The sequence below is a fragment of the Solea senegalensis genome, linkage group LG2 (assembly GCF_019176455.1).
Source record: "Solea senegalensis isolate Sse05_10M linkage group LG2, IFAPA_SoseM_1, whole genome shotgun sequence".
NCBI classification, from domain to species: Eukaryota; Metazoa; Chordata; class Actinopteri; order Pleuronectiformes; family Soleidae; genus Solea; species Solea senegalensis.
Window position 1 is genome coordinate 355,085 of NC_058022.1, and position 17,416 is coordinate 372,500.

The following is a 17,416-nucleotide window of genomic DNA, read 5'->3' on the forward strand; positions in this document are numbered from 1 at the left end:
CTGTTTTTATTTAAGGACTTTTTTCATTGAAGGACTGTTTTTATTTAAGGACTTTTTTCATTGAAGGACTGTTTTTATTTAAGGACTTTTTTCATTGAAGGACTGTTTTTATTTAAGGACTTTTTTCATTGAAGGACTGTTTTTATTTAAGGACTTCTAACACTGATAGTCATCTTTTAAGGTGTTATTTGTCATCAAATCACATCTTACATACAATTGCTTTTATAATTTAAGGTATTTTTCATTTTTACATTGATTTTTTTTTTACTTTGTTAACATTAAATTAATTTTGTAATTTAAGGTTTTCATTATTAATGCAGGTCTTTAGTGTCTTAAGGACATTTTTATTTAAAGGCAGTTTTTGTCATTTAAGGCCTTTTGTTCCTGTGACTCAGCTAAATTTAAAGTGCTGACTTGCGTTCATGTTTAAGTAAAGTGTTAAGTGCTTTTATTAGAGAACAGCAGTGAAATATTTCTACTTATTTCATTTAATCTTTAACATTTGAACAGGAACAAACATTCATAATAATAAGAATAATAATTATATATACACACACACACACACTGATGACTTTACTGCGATGTTTGACATGAAATAAAAGTTTGTTTTATCGTCACTCAGTAAATGAACCCTTTAACTTTCCCTTTGTCTTTAAACTAATTATCTCTTCTTTAATGTCGTGAACATTTGCTTTGAATTCATTGAGTTCACGCCTTCAAAGTAAAGCAACAGCTGTGAAATAAAAGTTCCTCCTCTGAGACACTTCTTCTGGGGAGGGGGGAGGGGCCTATCTAACAACACTAAAAATAACACACACGCACACCTCAGTTTGATTGACAGCCACCATGTGTCACATAACTGGAGGAGCAACTGATATCTGTGCTGCTGATTCCCTTAAAAAGCCATCAGCCGGCGCCGCCGCGCTCTGATGTTATCACAGGCTATTCTGGGACGACGCGGCGCTAACCTTCAGCTCCAACATCACAAACACACACAAACACACACAAACATCTACACAAACATCTACACAAACATCTACACAAACATCACAAACTCCTCCACTCTGACTGAGGTGTGATCAGTTAGGGGGGAAACAGGCGTGAAAGCAGCTGCTGTCAATCACACTGAGGAGACACTTACTTGTCAGAGCAAGGATGCCCGTGCTGCGTCAGCTGATCTCTGAGTCCACCAAAAAAAGTTTACAAAATCCAAGAGGAGAAAGAGCCGAGGCCTCGAAGGAAACAAAAAACAAAACTACCGGCCGTCGACGCCGTGTAGTTTTGTTTGTCCACCTGACAGACAGACAGACAGACAGACAGCAGTCCCTCGAGCCGAGGCGTCCAGGCCGGGAACGCTGACTCTGCTCAGAGCAGGCAGCTGCTCGCAGGGGGGCTTTATACCGCTGTGACATCACAGGGGGGCGGAGGACACCATTGGCCGGCCGTCCTGTGAGGAGGGGCAGCAGGGAACCATGGGAGAGGAGGGCGGCCATTTTGTATCCTTGTCGTCCACCTGTCAGCGGGAGACAAGAGACACAGGGACGCATTTAAGACACAAGTTCACTTTGGAAATGTTTGTTTTGTTCCAACAGGAAACTGAAGTCTCACTCTCCCACACACACACACACGCACGCACACACACACACGCACACACACACACACACACACACACAACACAACACACACACGCACACGCACATCCACACACACACAAACACACACGCGCTTACACACATCCACACCCACACACACGCACGCACACACACACACCTCAGTGACACACAGTGACCACACGAGGCAGCAGAGGAGCAGCAGCTACAATGACTGGTTTTCTGTGAGTGGTTTACAGACGTTTGAGATAAAGACGTGATCATGTGACGGAAATATAAGAGACTTAACCTGACGTAGATTTTGTGACACAAGTCTTTTGTTAAGTAGATAAAATAAGTTTGTTTGTAGTTAAATTGTTTTTCACGCACCCATGCACGCACGCACGCACGCACGCACGCACACACACCAAACCTCAGAGAAAACCAGTGATTTTTGCTGCTGCCTCGTGTGGTGACTGTGTGTCACTGAGGTTAATCTGAACGTTGGGTTTCAAACACTGGAGACAAAATCAGACATTTGAACTCAGTGATGGAGGCAGCTGTGTGTGTGTGTGTGTGTGTGTGTCACAGTGAGATAACAACGCTAAAACACAGCACTTACGTAGCTGAGCTTTAACAGCTTCATAGAATAAACTTTACTCACCAGCTCGTCTTCACACCTTCATCAGGGTCACATGTTGTTTTCAGCAGATTTCAACTCCTTTACTTTATCTCTTCACTGTTATAGTTTTAAACACATGTTTATTGTTTCTATTGTATTTTAATTCCTATGTTTTTAAACTTTAATTTCATTCACACAAAACAAACATTATTCCAGGACTTGTGATATTTTAACACAATGATGATCAAGTAAACAGTTCATTTTAAAACAAGTTACTTAGAACTAAAATAATGAAATGGAACACAATTTGAATCAGAGGATTTAATCCTAGTCTGAAATTAATCCTACTCTGAAATTAATGACTTTTAAATGAGAAGGTGTTTGAACAAAACAACTCTTTTATTTTTAAACTTTTTATTCACATTATTCAACAACCAGGAATAAAGTTATATATGTATACACACTATATAGTGTGTATACATATATAACTTTATTTAAATTCACACTTATCTCACACTTATATATGGTGATGCTTTGTGTATGTCTGTGTGAGTGTGTGTGTGTGTGATTGTGTGTTTCCACTACAAGAATCGAACAACCCACAAACTTCACTTTTTTCAGTTAAAATATTTGTTGCGTCAGTTATCGCTGAAACTTTGCAATGTTTTGTACGTCAATTATCGTTGAATCTTTGCGATGTTTTGCAGGAAACTTCAAAACTTTTTTCAAAATCTTTATGTTTTGTACCAGTTATCGCTGAAAACTTGCGATGTTTTGTACGTCAATTATCGCTGAAACTTTGCGATGTTTTGCGTAGTTATCGCTAAAACTTTGCAATGTTTTTGCGCACGCTAAAACTTTGCAATGTTTTGTACGCAATTATCGTTGAATCTTTGCGCTGTTTTGTACGCCATTCGCTGAAACTTTGTGATGTTTTTGTATCAGTTATCGCTAAAACTTTGCAATGTTTTGTCGCCAATTATCGTTGAATCTTTGCGATGTTTTGTACGCCAGTTATCGCTGAAACTTTGCGATGTTTTTGTCGCAGTTATCGCTAAAACTTTGCAATGTTTTGTACGCCAATTAATCTTTACGATGTTTTGTCGTTTATCGCTGAAACTTATGTGTTTGCGTAATTGCGCTGAAACTTTGCGATGTTTTATCGTCCAGTTATCACTAAACTTTGCAATGTTTTGTACGCCAATTATCGTTGAATCTTTTGCGATGTTTTTGCGTCAGTTATCGCTGAAACTTTGCGATGTTTTGTACGTCAGTTATCGCTAAAACTTTGCAATGTTTTGTACGTCAATTATCGTTGAATCTTTGCGATGTTTTGTACGTCAGTTATCGCTGAAACTTTGCGATGTTTTGTACGTCAGTTATCGCTAAAACTTTGCAACGTTTTATACGCCAATTATCGCTGAATCTTTGATGTTTTTACGTCGTTATCGCTGAAACTTTGCGATGTTTTGTACATCAATTATCGCTGAAACTTTGCAATGTTTTAGTTATCGCTGAAACTTTACATGTTTTGCGCCAGTTGCGATGTTTTGCGCTTATCGAAACTTTTGCGAGTTATCGCGAAACTTTTTTTTACGCTGAAACAATTACGCGTTATCGCTGAAACTGCGATGTTTTGTACGTCAGTTATCGCTGAAACTTTGCGATGTTTTGTACGTCAGTTATCGCTGAAACTTTGCGATGTTTTGTACGTCAGTTATCGCTGAAACTTTGTGATGTTTTGTACGTCAGTTATCGCTGAAACTTTGCAAAGTTTTGTACGTCAGTTATCGTTGAGTTTTGTCCAAACGTCGCAATGTTGCATCACAAAGTACAAAGACGTCAAGGGGGCGGGCATAAGATGACCTGATAACTTTTGTAAATGTTTTTTTGACTGTAGCGCCCCCGGAGTTGTAATTCCAACTCCTCAGTACTGCCCCCTACTGGTGTCTGTGGACATGACCTAGCTATAACACGACCATGAACTGATAACGGATAACGTGACTTAATGTGAAGTTTGAAAAAAATCCAGTCCCGATTTATTACTAATTTACACGTGATCGTCCTTGACACGATCATTGCTCCAGCGAGAAATTTAAATATTTTCAGCAAATGAATGTAAAAAATACTTGAATTACTTTTTCTATTAAATTTGAGTCTTTTTAAGGAGGCAGAGTTAAATTTATTGTGTAAAAAACACTTTATATTCAAATTAAAAGTTCTTTATAAAAATTAGCTCTGCTCTCAGTGTGAATGTAGTGTTGGACTGGTTCAGGGCCAGGTTTTGGACTGGTTCAGGTTCTTGTAGTGAAGGTGAGACACTAGAGAAGGACGAGGACCAGGAGCCACAGGAGGACGCACAGTGAACCGAACCACGTCAGCCAGTCCTCGCTCATGACGTCAAATACTTCCGACAGCCACCTGTCACCAGACGAGTCGCCTCGAGCAGCCGCCCGCTTTTCGCTGGCCCCGCCCTCGGCCACGCCTCCATCTTTACACCTGGAGTAACCACGATGACAGGAGGTCAGAGGTCACAGAGCCACAGTCAGAACCAGAACCAGACTCAGACTCAGCACTGAGGTGAACCAACACATGAATGTTAATGAAAGAACATGAAGGTAGGCGGCAGCAGAGTGACGACACGTTAGTAACACAACATTAAGACACACTTATAAACGCTAATGATAATGTGACAAGCTAACATTAGTAGCCGCTAACAAGCTGGAGATGTTAAAGATGTAGCTTGTTAGCGTGACGACAATCTCTTAAATGTTTGTTTTAAAGTTCAGGGTTTTTTTGAAATGTGGTGATATGAAGTCTAACCTCACTGACTGTGCTGTGAGCGCCCCCTGCTGCTGACACAGGCTCATGTAATAAACTCTATGTTAGTTTAAGTTTCTTCCGATCTCTATGTCACATGATCACGTCTTTATCTCACTGTGAGACGGACTTTTCCGACAGGAAAATTAGTGATTTTAACACAGGAGCTGCTGGTCCTCTGCTGCCTCGTGTGGTCACTCTGTGTCACTGAGTTAAGTCTAAATTAAATATTTCAACTGCCGGATTCATTAAAGTGGACATATTATACCCTATTTCCCCCATTAAAATAGTTCCCTGGTGTCCTAATGAACATGTCAGTGACATGCTTTGGTCAAAATACCATAAGGATGAAGAATCATAGTAGTTCAATAACCCTGCTAAACCCGCCCCTTTCAGAACGCTCGGTTTTCGTGCTTGGTCCCTTTATATGCAAATGAGACACAGGCAAACACACGCCCACTTCTTCCAGGGGGTTTCTGATTTGTCCTCTTTACAGCGATCACTCGCTCAGCTCCTGTTCCCTCCCCTCATTCGTCTCCCCCTCCCTCCACTAGTTCTCTGACAATATCAACATGACAGCGTGAGCAGAAAACAGCGAGAGTGGCGTCACAGGAAGAGACGTCCTACATAAGGATGGAGTCGAACACTGTCCAACTGTAAATCAGTTAAAAACACTCAGGGACAGCACCACTGATCCACCACTGATCGCTGCATAAACAGCTGCTGTATGTGACTGTATCAGACTGAGTGTGTGCTCCGGTCATGGAGGACGTACTGAACAAATATTTTGAATTAGGACGTGTCAGAATGGTCAGTTATGACCTCTATGTGACCTTTTCTTAACAATGTGTGTGTTTGTACGTCGCTGACTAAATACGGCGACCGCTGGCCGCAGTCTGATGTGAAGTGGTGCGAACACACGAACACACGTTTGCTGACTTTATCCGGCACATTAGCTTCATATATAAAATCCTCTGTAAAACACTGTGCTCCACTGTGCAGCCACCAACAGCACACTTGTCCCTCCGTGTTGACATAATACCGCTCTTCCTCCCTCACCTGCACTCTCGCAGGGACAAGGTGGAGCTAAGGTGGAGCTAAGGTGGAGCTCTCCAAGCAAACTTACTGGTGGGGCGGTAACATTTGCGGTGAAATGCGCATGCTGCCGTCATAAGCGCAGGGAATTCAACATGGAGTATTTTATCTCCTATACTTACACAGGGGGACCACGAAAACATGACTGAGTATTCTTTTTCCACACTTTGGCGACTGGTAGGGCCTCCAGAGTCCCAAATATAAGTATTGAAATGGTTAAAAAGTTGATTATGTCCCCTTTAAAATAAGACATTTGAACTTAGTGATGGAGGCAGCTGTGGATCAACAGCTCCTGTGTGTGATGTTTAAATCACTGGTTTTCTCTATGAGCTTTGGTGTGGGAGAGTGAGTGGTTCACAAACGTCAGTTTCCTCCACTTATACTGTTGTAGAATGTAATAGGTGATGGTTTTGTTTGTCCTTGTGTTTCTGCTGGAGGTCATTATTTTACTGCTTATTCTGAGAACAGGGGGCGCTCACAGCACAGTTAGCATTCACTCATTCAAGCACACTACAAAAAAACCAAAACTGAATTATCACTTAAATGTCTTCTACACAAATCATCGTATATAGCTGGAAATGGTTGGCTAACAGTCGTCATGAAAGCTTACTCTGCCTGGAGCTAGCTAATGATCTGCCACCTTCTCTGAACAGTACGGCTAACTAGCTTAGCATTTTGACACTGTCTTAGATATTGTTCCAGCACTTCGTTTAGCCTATGTCACTGATCTGTGTTTCTGTAAACTAACGGCTAAATAAAAGTGAAATAAACAGAGCAGTCATGTGTCAACGTCAGTCCAACTTCATAGAAAATGTTAGCTAATGTTGCTAAAATGTACTGTTTGAGTTTAAGCAGGTGATTTGCTTAGCTAGCATCGGCCTTAGTGTGACATGATGAAGAGGTGAATACATTATTTTAATGATGACATCATGTGAAGAATGTTTAAAAAAGTAGGTGAAGAGAGGAGAGTTAAATTCAGGGATGAACTTGTTTTGTGATCAGTGAAATATTTTGAAAGTTCTGTTCCCATCTGAAAAATAAGTGCAGTTATTTCACTCAGGGATGTAAAAGCTCAGGTTAACTGGTGAGTGAGTTTGAAAAACTAACTAACACTTGGTTTGCAAAGGCTTTAACAGCATGTGGTAGCTGCTAGCATAAAACCAGGGAATTGTGCTGGCTGACTTTAACTGTGTCTATTTTTACAAAAGTCCAGTTGCCAAATAGTGGAGATAAGATGCAACTGCTGAAGGTTTAAGTCGTGATCACTTACTAATCTCATGAATCTTGTGTGTTAGCGTGGAGCTGGTTGTATGCTACCCACCAGGTGAGCGTGGGCTCTGGGTGTCTTGTCACCTCCACCTCTAGCGTCACTGGAGAGCCCTCCATGACGGTGGCTCGAGACAGGGGCCTGGTGAAACAAGAGGGGCCAGCTTTAGAGGCCTTTCCCTGGGGAAGAGGAGGAGCAGGAAGGGGAGGCCCTTGGATCTGAGGAGTCAGTCTGATCTCCTCTCGGATGGACAGGGGCAAACAAATGTCTGGGTCTGAAGTTAGTAGATGAGATAGAGAGGAAGGGGTTGTGACATGCGGGTTAGCCTGCTGAGCTAAAGCTTTGGTGTGTGCTGTGGGCTTGGCAGGACTGCTGGGGGTCATGCCAGGGTCATGCACACACTGCTGGGTACAGGTGGAGGTCACAGGCTCATGATGGGAGTGAAGTGTCGGGTGGATCTGTTGGCTGCGGGTACTTCTGATGCTGCTTGGTTCTGTAGGGTGGGAGGCCTGGACATTGCTAACACAGGAGCTGGAGCTTTCTTGCTTTGACCTGGAAGACGTGCAACTTTGTGGTATGTTCTCTGAAGGAGAGCACCGGCAGTAAACCACAGAGGACGTTGTGGTGATGCTTTGGGGCAGGTCCACTGTGGGTGTTTCGTTGCTGGTCCATGAAGAAGGTTCTCTCTGATCAAGGCCACTCCTACAATCAGTGTAGGACTGACTGTCTTGAATAAGGATCATGCTGGTTTTCAAGGACTCGAGGAGCCCAGAATCTTGCAGAAGACTGCCAACTTTGTGGGAAGCAGAATCTGTGAGGCTGGGAGCAAATCCTCTGGTCTGGGGGATTTGATCAGTCTTTAAAAAGGTCTTACTCTGGGATAAAGGTCTTTTGAGGTGTGAAACATGGCTGCTGCTGAAAGTGTCTGATGGGGAGGTCTGAACCTTAAAGGTCTGTTGGGTAACTGGACTGTGAAGTTTGGTGCCTGGGAAGATCTGTGTTAATCTTTTGTCTTGACAAAAAGTCGCAGTTTCAGTCGAGTTTGTGCCACATTTGTGGAACCTATGACTTTGTGATGGGGCCTTGTCCACTTGGACATCATTTAAGGTTTGGACTTGACCATAAGTGGACTTGGGAGGTATGTGGATCTGACTGAGTGCTGCAGGATGGGGAACAGTATCAACCTGTGGCAGGGTCTCATTTTTGATCGAGACCTTTATGGTGTTGTTACCCTGGTTACCTGGAATCACCTGAGGCTCTGTTTCCGGGAAAACGTCGTCTTTGTTGGAACTGCTATCTGTAGCATTATCCTTGTGAACTGGGTCTGGTTCAGCGGTGGTGAGGGATTGGTCAGCAGTGTCCGAGAATTTATTGACTGTGGTCTCTTCCGTCCTCAGGCTGCTTCTAAGGAAACTTGGAGCAGGAACTGTCAGTGGACTCTGGACAAAAGAAATGGACTCTGATCTGAACCTGTAACAAGACAGGGAAAAAATATTGAATCTGGAACCCACGGACAAACCCGGACCCAAATGTAACCCTTATGGGGCCCACATGAACAGACCTAGTGTTACAGTGAAGAGTGACAGGTGGAGTTGAACAACCCTCTGTCGAGCAGGACTCTCTGTGTTGTTGGACAGCACCAGCAGCAGAACCAGACCCGCTCTGCCCTGACTGGACGTGGTTCTGTTGGTTGCTGTGGAAACAAAAGCCCTCCTCAGTGTCTGACTGGACCATCCCGGACTCCGGTGTCTCTGCCAGCGGCGGGAGGGAAATGTCGTCAGGTGACGGACACTCATACTCATCAGTGAAAAACAAATCCTCTGACGTTACTTCCTGGAGCAGGAGCTCCGCCTCCAACAGGTCCCCTCCTGGTGCAAACTGGGTAAAATAATAAATGAATAAAAGATGATCGAAAACAACTCTTTCTGAACGTCAGAACTTACCACTCGGTTGGTCTCCACCGGGGAGCAGGAGAAGCTGTGGGTTTGGGAGGAGCTGTAGGAGGAGGTGAACCTCTCCGAGTGTTGTCTGAAACAGAGACAACAGAGTTTCACTTTATCTTTATAGCCCATGGACAAGTGGAGAGGGAACTGGGATTATAACCAAAAAGTTGCCGGTTCAAATCCCCGTTAAGTCAAAAGGCTGTGGTACCACTGAGCAAGGAGTTTGTAAAGCACTCACTCTCCCACACCAAAGTCCACTTGTGTGTGTGTGTGTGTGTGTACCTGTTCTCTGAGACGAGCGTCTCTCTGTCAAACTCCCGACTGCGGCTCTTCTGGAACGGAGGCTTCCTATTGGCCGCAGTCTCCCTCTTGACTCGAACCTCCCTCCCATCATGCTCGGTGGTCAGCTCGGGGGTGTGGCCTGTCTCCTTCAGTTCCTGCTGGGATCACAGGTCAGAGAAGAATCTTATCTCATGTTTATGTTTATCTACAGGTCATGTGATTGTTGTTACCATGTCAACAGCCTCCTGTGAGCTGATGTTCTCAACCTCCTCCTCCTCCTTCTTCTTCTTCTTTTGGTTTTCCTTCATCTTGTTCTCTTTCTCTCCATCTTTATCTTTATCCTTCACTTCTTTCTCTTGTGTCTCCTCCTTCCCTTCTTTCTCTTGTGTCTCCTCCTTCACTTCTTTCTCTCGTGTCTCCTCTTTCACTTCTTTCTCTTGTGTCTCCTCCTTCACTTCTTCTCTCTTGTCTGTCTCCTCACTTCTTTTCTCTTGTGTCTCCTCCTTCACTTCTTTCTCTTGTGTCTCCTCCTTCACTTCTTTCTCTGTGTCTCCTCCTTCACTTCTTCTCTCTGTCTCCTCTTTCACTTCTTTCTCTTGTGTCTCCTCTCTTCACTCTTTCTCTTGTGTCTCTTTCCTCTTTTCTCTTGTGTCTCCTCCTTCACTTCTTTCTCTTGTGTCTCCTCCTTCACTTTTCTTCTCTCGTGTCTCCTCTTTCACTTCTTTCTCTCTTCTCTTTTCTCTTGTGTCTCCTCTTTCACTTCTTTCTCTTGTGTCTCCTCCTTCACTTCTTTCTCTTTGTGTCTCCTCTTTCTTTCTTTCTCTCTTCTTCTTTCTCTCTTCACTCCTCTTCTCTTTTCTCCTCTTTCACTTCTCTCTTGTGTCTCCTCCTTCCTTCTTTCTCTTGTGTCTCCTCCACTTTTTTCTCTCTTGTGTCTCCTCCTCCTTCTTCTCACTCCTCTTTCTCACTTCTTTGTGTCTCCTCTTCACTTCTTTCTTTGTGTCTCCTCCTTCACTTCTTTCTCCTGTGTCTCCTCCTTCACTTCTTTCGCTGCATCTTTCTGCAGCTGAAAACACAACAGAGCAGTTTTTCACTCACAAACTCAAACACACAGATTTAATGAAAGGAATCTAAACGCAGACAAAAATGACAATTTACAGTTTAAAAAGAGCATCAAATTTCAAAATTTCAAATCAAAACAAACTCCAGGATTTCAAGGGCCTGTGTGAAGCCTGCAGATGATTAGAGGATGTTTCGTGTCTGTGACGTCTGTACCTTCAGTTTGACCTCCAGCTGCATCAGGTCATCACTCAGCTTTTTAATGGACGCCATCATCTCTGAGTGTTTACTGACCGTCTTCTCAGTGAACCTCCGCCCCTCCTCCACCCCTGAAACACACACACATGAAGTGATGCTAACTCTGTGCTAAGTCTACATGATACGCAGGTAAATATGTAAACAAGAGCATGTATCCACACTGTTTTTGACAGAATTTGCATTCGAGCAACTTGTTCTTGCAAATAAAGATGAAAACATGGATAAGTTCGACAAAATCCATCACGTTTGCTCTGTTTTTGGAGGAAATTGTGCTGCTTTGAGTGTTTTTGTGACTCGGCTGTAGCACTTTACTAGCATAGCATGCTAATACATGCTAATACAGTTATACACAGAATGGTGAAGTTTAACAGTTAAGTGACATTTCAGCCTGGTTGACAATGACTCAGCGAAAAAAATCAAGACGTTAGCCTGATGCTAAATTCACTCCAACTGCCTGTTGAGAGTTTCAGAGTCATTTCTTGTGGATGAAAACATTTTCTGAAACCTTTTCCAAATCGTTCCATTTCCATGTAGCTAGGAGCTAAATCTGCTAAAAGTCCGCTCCATGTGTTTGTTGCCACCCACCGTGCAGTCTGACGGCGAGCTCTGTGATCTGCACGATCCTCTCCTCCTGCTGAGGAACCGTCGGCCACACAAACTTCTCAAACTGTCGGTGAAGAACAGCCACGGCGTCTGTGCTGCAACACTCGCAGGAAAACTTGCTCACGCGGGCGATGGTGGCACTCGCGTCCTCACACCAGAACTGATACTGTTGATGGAAGAAGACGCAGCGTGAATGTGGCGTCGCTGACGTGATCATGTGATCACGCATGAACTGATGAGTGAAGGTCACCTCCTCCATGGCTTCCTGCAGTCTGCAGCTCATGTCCAGAGTTTTCTGGTGTTCACGGACGCTTCGCTCAAACTCCACCATCTGCCTCTCCAGCTGATTCAAAGCATTTTCCGTCTCCCGGGCCACGCCCCCCTCCTTGACCTCTGACCCCAGCCGTGCTATCACACCCTGCAGTCGCTTCCTGAGAACCTGCAGGACCAGATCAGGATCAGAGGGAGTAAGAACACCTAGACACAGAGTGGACAGAAGACAGGTGGACATTTACCTGCAGCTTGTACTCGTACATCTCCACCTGCTGCCGCTGGTTCCTCGCGACCTTCAGGTTCCTGCCTCGGTCGTTCCTCTTCAGGTAGTTAAACTTCAGGTTGCTAAACTTCTTCTTCAGCTCCTTAAAGGAGTCACGCAGCTGAAAAGAGACAAAACAGGAAGTCAATCAGCTGAGCCTGGAAACCACAGAAGAAGAAGAAGGTTTGGGTTACAGTCGGGGGACCACAGAGGGTGGACCCTACTGACTTTTGGTATTTCCCAAAAAGTTATGGTCTCCTCTGAATGAAGATTAATGACATCATGGATCCTCCGAGTCATCACTTCATGACCAAGATTCAATACCAACATCACAACCCGTCATGTACCAAAGGCGTGGCCTCACTAACATCCAGGTCACATGACTCCGTGTTGCCTGTGTTTACTGAAACATTTGTCATATTTAACATTTCTCTGGTCAAAACGTTGTATGAAAACATCTGACCCAAACCACGTATCAAATCAGCTCAGCGCTAGTTCATGGTCATCAGTTTCCATTGCTAAAGCCATGCTAATGCTGCTAACACAGTAAAAAACATTATTTATCTTCTTCATCTTAGGTCAGAGCTGTGTTAGCCGTGCTTAAGCTGAGCTTTAGCCGAGCTTTAGCCGAGCTTTATCTGAGCTTTATCCGAGCTTCAGCTCAGCATTGACGCGGCTGCATGTGGACGGACTTAGCTGAGGGTATTTTTAGAGCAGGAGGGTCTAAATCCAGCGGGACATTTCTGGTTGGGACAGGGGGAATAGCGGTGTCAGGTGACTGATCTGTCAGCTAAAGACAGCTGAGAGACGCAGACAGACACAGGGGAGTGTGAAGTCAGAGGAGGCAGACCTCAGACCTCTGAGTCGTCAGGGGAAACCCAGGACAAGGAGCGAGAAAGAGGATTGTGAAAGTAGCAAAGGTTACCCAAATGTGGCAGGAAAAACAGGAAGTGTCCAACAATTCACTCGACAGGTGACTTACTAAGAGTGTGTGGAAACACAATCACCACAACAGTCCACAAACTACCAAAGTTGATTTAGAAAGACCACAGAAGGAGAACCTGAGAAGAACCAACAGTAGACAATACGAGAACAATCAGCAGATCCTGAAGAGATTAACACGTAGTATCAGAACTACAATACCTCATTTGAGGTAGTATATAACCCTTAGCAGCTGCAGGAGATCCATGAGGAGAAAAGCTATCTTGTTTCATTGTTGGTGGAATTCAGTACTCACTCTGGTCTCCTTGTCTGAATAAACAAAAGAACAAACTTGGTTTGGAGGTAAATCCAGATCATGACAGAGTGAACAGGTCGTGAATGTTGAGAAGAACAGAATCCAGGGTTTTTGATCCAGATGAACCAGGCGTTTCCGATGATGGGACCCAATCTATGACGAGCAGGTAAAGTTCACCATGGAATCCAGGTGCTTCTTCTCTCTAATGAAGGACAATCGTATAGAGATGTTTTGGAAGTTTTTTTTCTGCTCCAACACGACTGTGTCAAAGCAAGGACTATAAAGACATGGGTGGACTTTGAGTTTGGTGTGAAATAACTTATCTGACCCCACACAGAGCCCTGACCTTTAGCCCCATCCAGAACCTTAGGGATGAACCGGCACAGAGATTATGATCCAGACCTTTTCTTCCAACATCAGTGTCTGACCTCATCAGTGCTCGACAGAATGAATGAACACAAATTCACATTGAAAAATTCACTTGAAAATCTGAAGGAAAGTCTTCAAAGAAGAGTGGAAGCTGTTACAGCTGTGGAGGAGGAACCAGCTCCATATTAAATGTATGTGGTTTGTTTACAGACTAAGAATCAGATCCTGACAACAGGTCAAGTTCTAAATCATCCGGTGACTCAGCACTGAGAACCCAGAGCAGGAACAGTTAATCCTTATTCCCTGTTCACGTCTGTGAAGCTCATCAGTCATCCTGATGCACCAGGACCACAAGAAACCAACAAACACCTGACACTGAATCTACTCCTGCAGCAGCTGGGATGGTCAAAGGTCACCTAACTGCAGGAGAGGACTCGAGCCTGGATGAGTCATGGTTTGACTAAGACTGAAGATTCTTTTCATAAATCGATTCATCTGTGGATTCTTTTGTCAAACGTGGGAATGACGATGTTCTCAAACGTCTTGTTTTTGTCCACAAACCACAATGATTTCTTTGTTTTTATGGAGCAAAGAGACCAGAAAATATTCCCATATAAGAAGCTGAAAAATCACAGAAACTGGTTTAGATTATTTAAAAAAAATGATCAAATACAAGATTAATTTAGTAAATCATTCATAAGAACCCAGATCAGCTGGTTCCAGTGTTTACAGAACTTCTTAACACTGGTGGTTAATCCTAGCATCCTAGCTAATTCTGCTAACTAGCAAGCTAATGCTGTCCACTCAATGAACAGGTACATAAAAACATGTCCACAGACACTAGTAGGGGGCAAACATTTGCTACTTGGAGCCGCCATTTTATTTTTTGGAGTTTGAACGAGTTCAAGATTTGGAATTACAACTGCAGGGAGCGCTGCGACTGAAACCGCTGACTCAGGACTGGAAAATGACAACCTCCAAGTTCATGTGGTCGCACTTTCACAAGTTAATATGCGAGTGTTGATACAATTTTGTTGAAATTAAATGAAAATGTGGTTTTTTATTAACTGATTTATATATTTTCACTGTTTTTTTGTTGTTTCTAACTCTTCTGTGACCGTCCTGCCATCATGTGACCGTCATGTGACCGTCCTGTCCTCCTGTGACCGTCATGTGACCGTCATGTGACCGTAGTGTGACCGTCCTGTCGTCATGCAATCATCTCATTACCATTACTCCTGGACTGTTTGTCATATCTAGATCTGTCAGTCAGGCTGTGACTCCGCCTCTCTCCCTATGTCAGCTGAGATGAGCACAGCGCCCCCTGTGGCCCTCAGGTGGGGGATACAGTGGTAGAAGATGGATGAATGAATACATGAAAGCAGAGAAGCAGAGCTTTAATCTCATGTTCTCGGACTTCAGAGGAACCAGCGTCCAATCACAGATGAGATTCACCGCCACGTGTGTGACGTCATCTTCTGAGTAAACAGTTAAATAACTGACAGATATGGAAAGTGAACGTGATCTAAAATCTGGAATCTAAATGAATCCAGATTATTCTCATGATGTCATAAGAGGGTTAAAACAAAATGTCTGCCTCTGTGAAAACAAAGGGTCAAAGAAAACTCAACTTTTAACTTTTCTTCAGAGCTGAGTTTGTGAGTCACTGAGTCTGACACACAGCACCAGGTGCATGATGGGAAATACCCACCACCTTTATTTAGCCTCTCTCGCTCTCTCTCTCTCTCTTTCTCTCTCTCCCTTTCATTCCTGCAGCAGCTGCTGTTCAGTGACTCACCACAGAAACCAGTGATGACGCACTCTCACCTACAGAGGGCGCCAGCGTCTCATCACACAACATCTTTGACTGAAGCAAAAAACACAAAAATAAATCCTTGATCCAACAAATGAAATAAAACACAACAAACAGCTAATGTTGTTGTTTTCCAGTTGTTAGCATGATCATGTTAGCATCACCATGTTAGCAAGATCGCGTTAGTATCATCACGTTAGCATCATCACGTTAGCACGACTGTGGCTCTGTGACCTCACCTGGATGATGTCATCATTGAGAAGGCAGAGCATCTCCTCATGACGAACGGCTTTGTTCAACCACGACGCGCAGAGAGACTCGAGAGACAGAAGGCGGCGCTGCAGCTGCTCCACACTGAAACCTGACACCTGAGACCAGAACCACAACTTTACTGCAGCTCTACAGTACCAGAGAGTACTGTGTTTGTGTGTGTACATACAGTGTGTGCAGCAGCAGCAGCACAAATGTGCGTCTTCAGCGTTGAAAGCTTCTCAAACAGACTCTGGATCAGCTGTCGTTCTTCTCTGACTCGACTCAGCTCAGCTGGAGGCTTAGCGTATAACAGCGCCTCCAGCTGGACACAGAGGAAACAACGGCAGTGCACAGTCAGTGACTCCGCCCCCCTGCTTCCTGTCAGGGTTGATCATAGAAGTGCACTGACCTGTTGGACAGTGAGATGGAAGCTGCTCGTCAGATCCAGGATCAACTCACTCTGCTCCACCTTCCTCTTCACCTTCTCATGGAGCTTCAGCAGCTTGGCCAGATCCTCCACCTCCTCCTTCACCTCCTTCACCTCCTTCACCTCCTTCACCTGCAGATGTTGCTGGACTCCTCTCACAGTCTTCCAGCTCTTCTTCATGTCAGCCACCTCTATGTCCAGTTGCTGGACAAAAGAAAACCGTGTATCTGATCAAACATCAGGTGAAGACCACTTCATAGTTTCTGTGTCTGAGTACAGAGGTCAACACATCTGTGACCCAGTGAGGACATCCACCAGGAGGGACAGACATGGACCCTTATTTTGGTTTTACTGGAACCAGAAGAACCATGTTCTCATGAACAGATCATGTCAGTGGACCAGTGTTTGGAATAACGCCGTTTAAAAGAACAGCGTTGGTAACAACGTTATTTTTTTAGTAACGGGGTAATCTAACTAATTACTTTTCCCATCGTTACAACGCTGTTAACGTTACTGGACGTAAAATGTGGTGCGTTACTATGCATTGATTGAATAAACTGTGTAATCCGAAAGCACCCCTGGCTCAAAGCGGGTTAATAACACGTTAAGTGATTGGAGAATGGAGAGGCCCTGAGTCAGTGAGTCCCAGACCCTGTGGGCCCAAACACCCAGTAGTGCTACCAATACCAGGAATCCTCACTGTCCCGTTTTCCAAAAAACCCAACAATTCTGACCGTCACAATCCCAGTCGACCCAAAGATCTAGAACCAATGCTATTGAGTACAAAAGACATCCCCAAAATCCACCAATCCAGAAGAACCAAAGGTCAAACACAAAGAGTCCAGATACCCAGCCAGCATGTCTACGTGGGACCCATGAGGGTTTGTGGGCATGGACTTGAAGAGAGCAAATGATGCAGGTCGCATGGTTTTAGTAACATGGGAAGCAAACAAAGGTGGGGCCACCATGGAAACCACAGACAAACCCACTTGGGACCCATATAGTCCAAGACTAAGAACAATCTAAAAGAACTCTGTGGTCTCAACAATTGCAGTCCTCCTTGGTCTTAAACCTAATTAAAATCCACCCAGGCCCAATCGTCACCACAAAAGTAATGAAGCTACTAAATACCAGTCCAAACCGTCTACATAGTCCTCATTGTATTCTCTGTCTTCTCTGTCCTCAATGTCCTCTCCCTCTGTCCTCTCCCTCCGTCCTTTCTGTCCTCTCCGTCCTCAGAGCAGA

General features: G+C 44.1%; 2 protein-coding genes across 2 annotated transcripts in view; both read right to left on the bottom strand.

Annotated features, from left to right (window-relative positions):
• ttn.2 (titin, tandem duplicate 2) overlaps positions 1 to 1,344 on the bottom strand; it is a 174,516-nt gene extending 173,172 nt beyond the window's left edge. Inside the window, exon 1 of the mRNA XM_044053428.1 lies at positions 1,142 to 1,344. The gene's annotated coding sequence lies outside the window, so the exon portion shown is untranslated. The remainder of the gene's footprint in view (positions 1 to 1,141) is intronic.
• Positions 1,345 to 3,840: 2,496 nt separating this feature from the next.
• Positions 3,841 to 17,416, bottom strand: part of LOC122762821 — an 18,551-nt gene continuing 4,975 nt past the window's right edge. Inside the window, exons 11-24 of the mRNA XM_044017999.1 lie at positions 16,154 to 16,375; positions 15,932 to 16,066; positions 15,732 to 15,860; positions 12,054 to 12,194; positions 11,789 to 11,977; positions 11,521 to 11,704; positions 10,894 to 11,006; positions 10,645 to 10,684; positions 9,849 to 9,946; positions 9,619 to 9,776; positions 9,337 to 9,421; positions 8,955 to 9,271; positions 7,448 to 8,863; positions 3,841 to 4,710 (exon numbers count right to left, since the gene is read on the bottom strand). Coding sequence (XP_043873934.1) covers positions 4,533 to 4,710; positions 7,448 to 8,863; positions 8,955 to 9,271; positions 9,337 to 9,421; positions 9,619 to 9,776; positions 9,849 to 9,946; positions 10,645 to 10,684; positions 10,894 to 11,006; positions 11,521 to 11,704; positions 11,789 to 11,977; positions 12,054 to 12,194; positions 15,732 to 15,860; positions 15,932 to 16,066; positions 16,154 to 16,375 — 3,405 coding nt within the window. The 3' untranslated portion in view covers positions 3,841 to 4,532. The remainder of the gene's footprint in view (positions 4,711 to 7,447; positions 8,864 to 8,954; positions 9,272 to 9,336; positions 9,422 to 9,618; positions 9,777 to 9,848; positions 9,947 to 10,644; positions 10,685 to 10,893; positions 11,007 to 11,520; positions 11,705 to 11,788; positions 11,978 to 12,053; positions 12,195 to 15,731; positions 15,861 to 15,931; positions 16,067 to 16,153; positions 16,376 to 17,416) is intronic.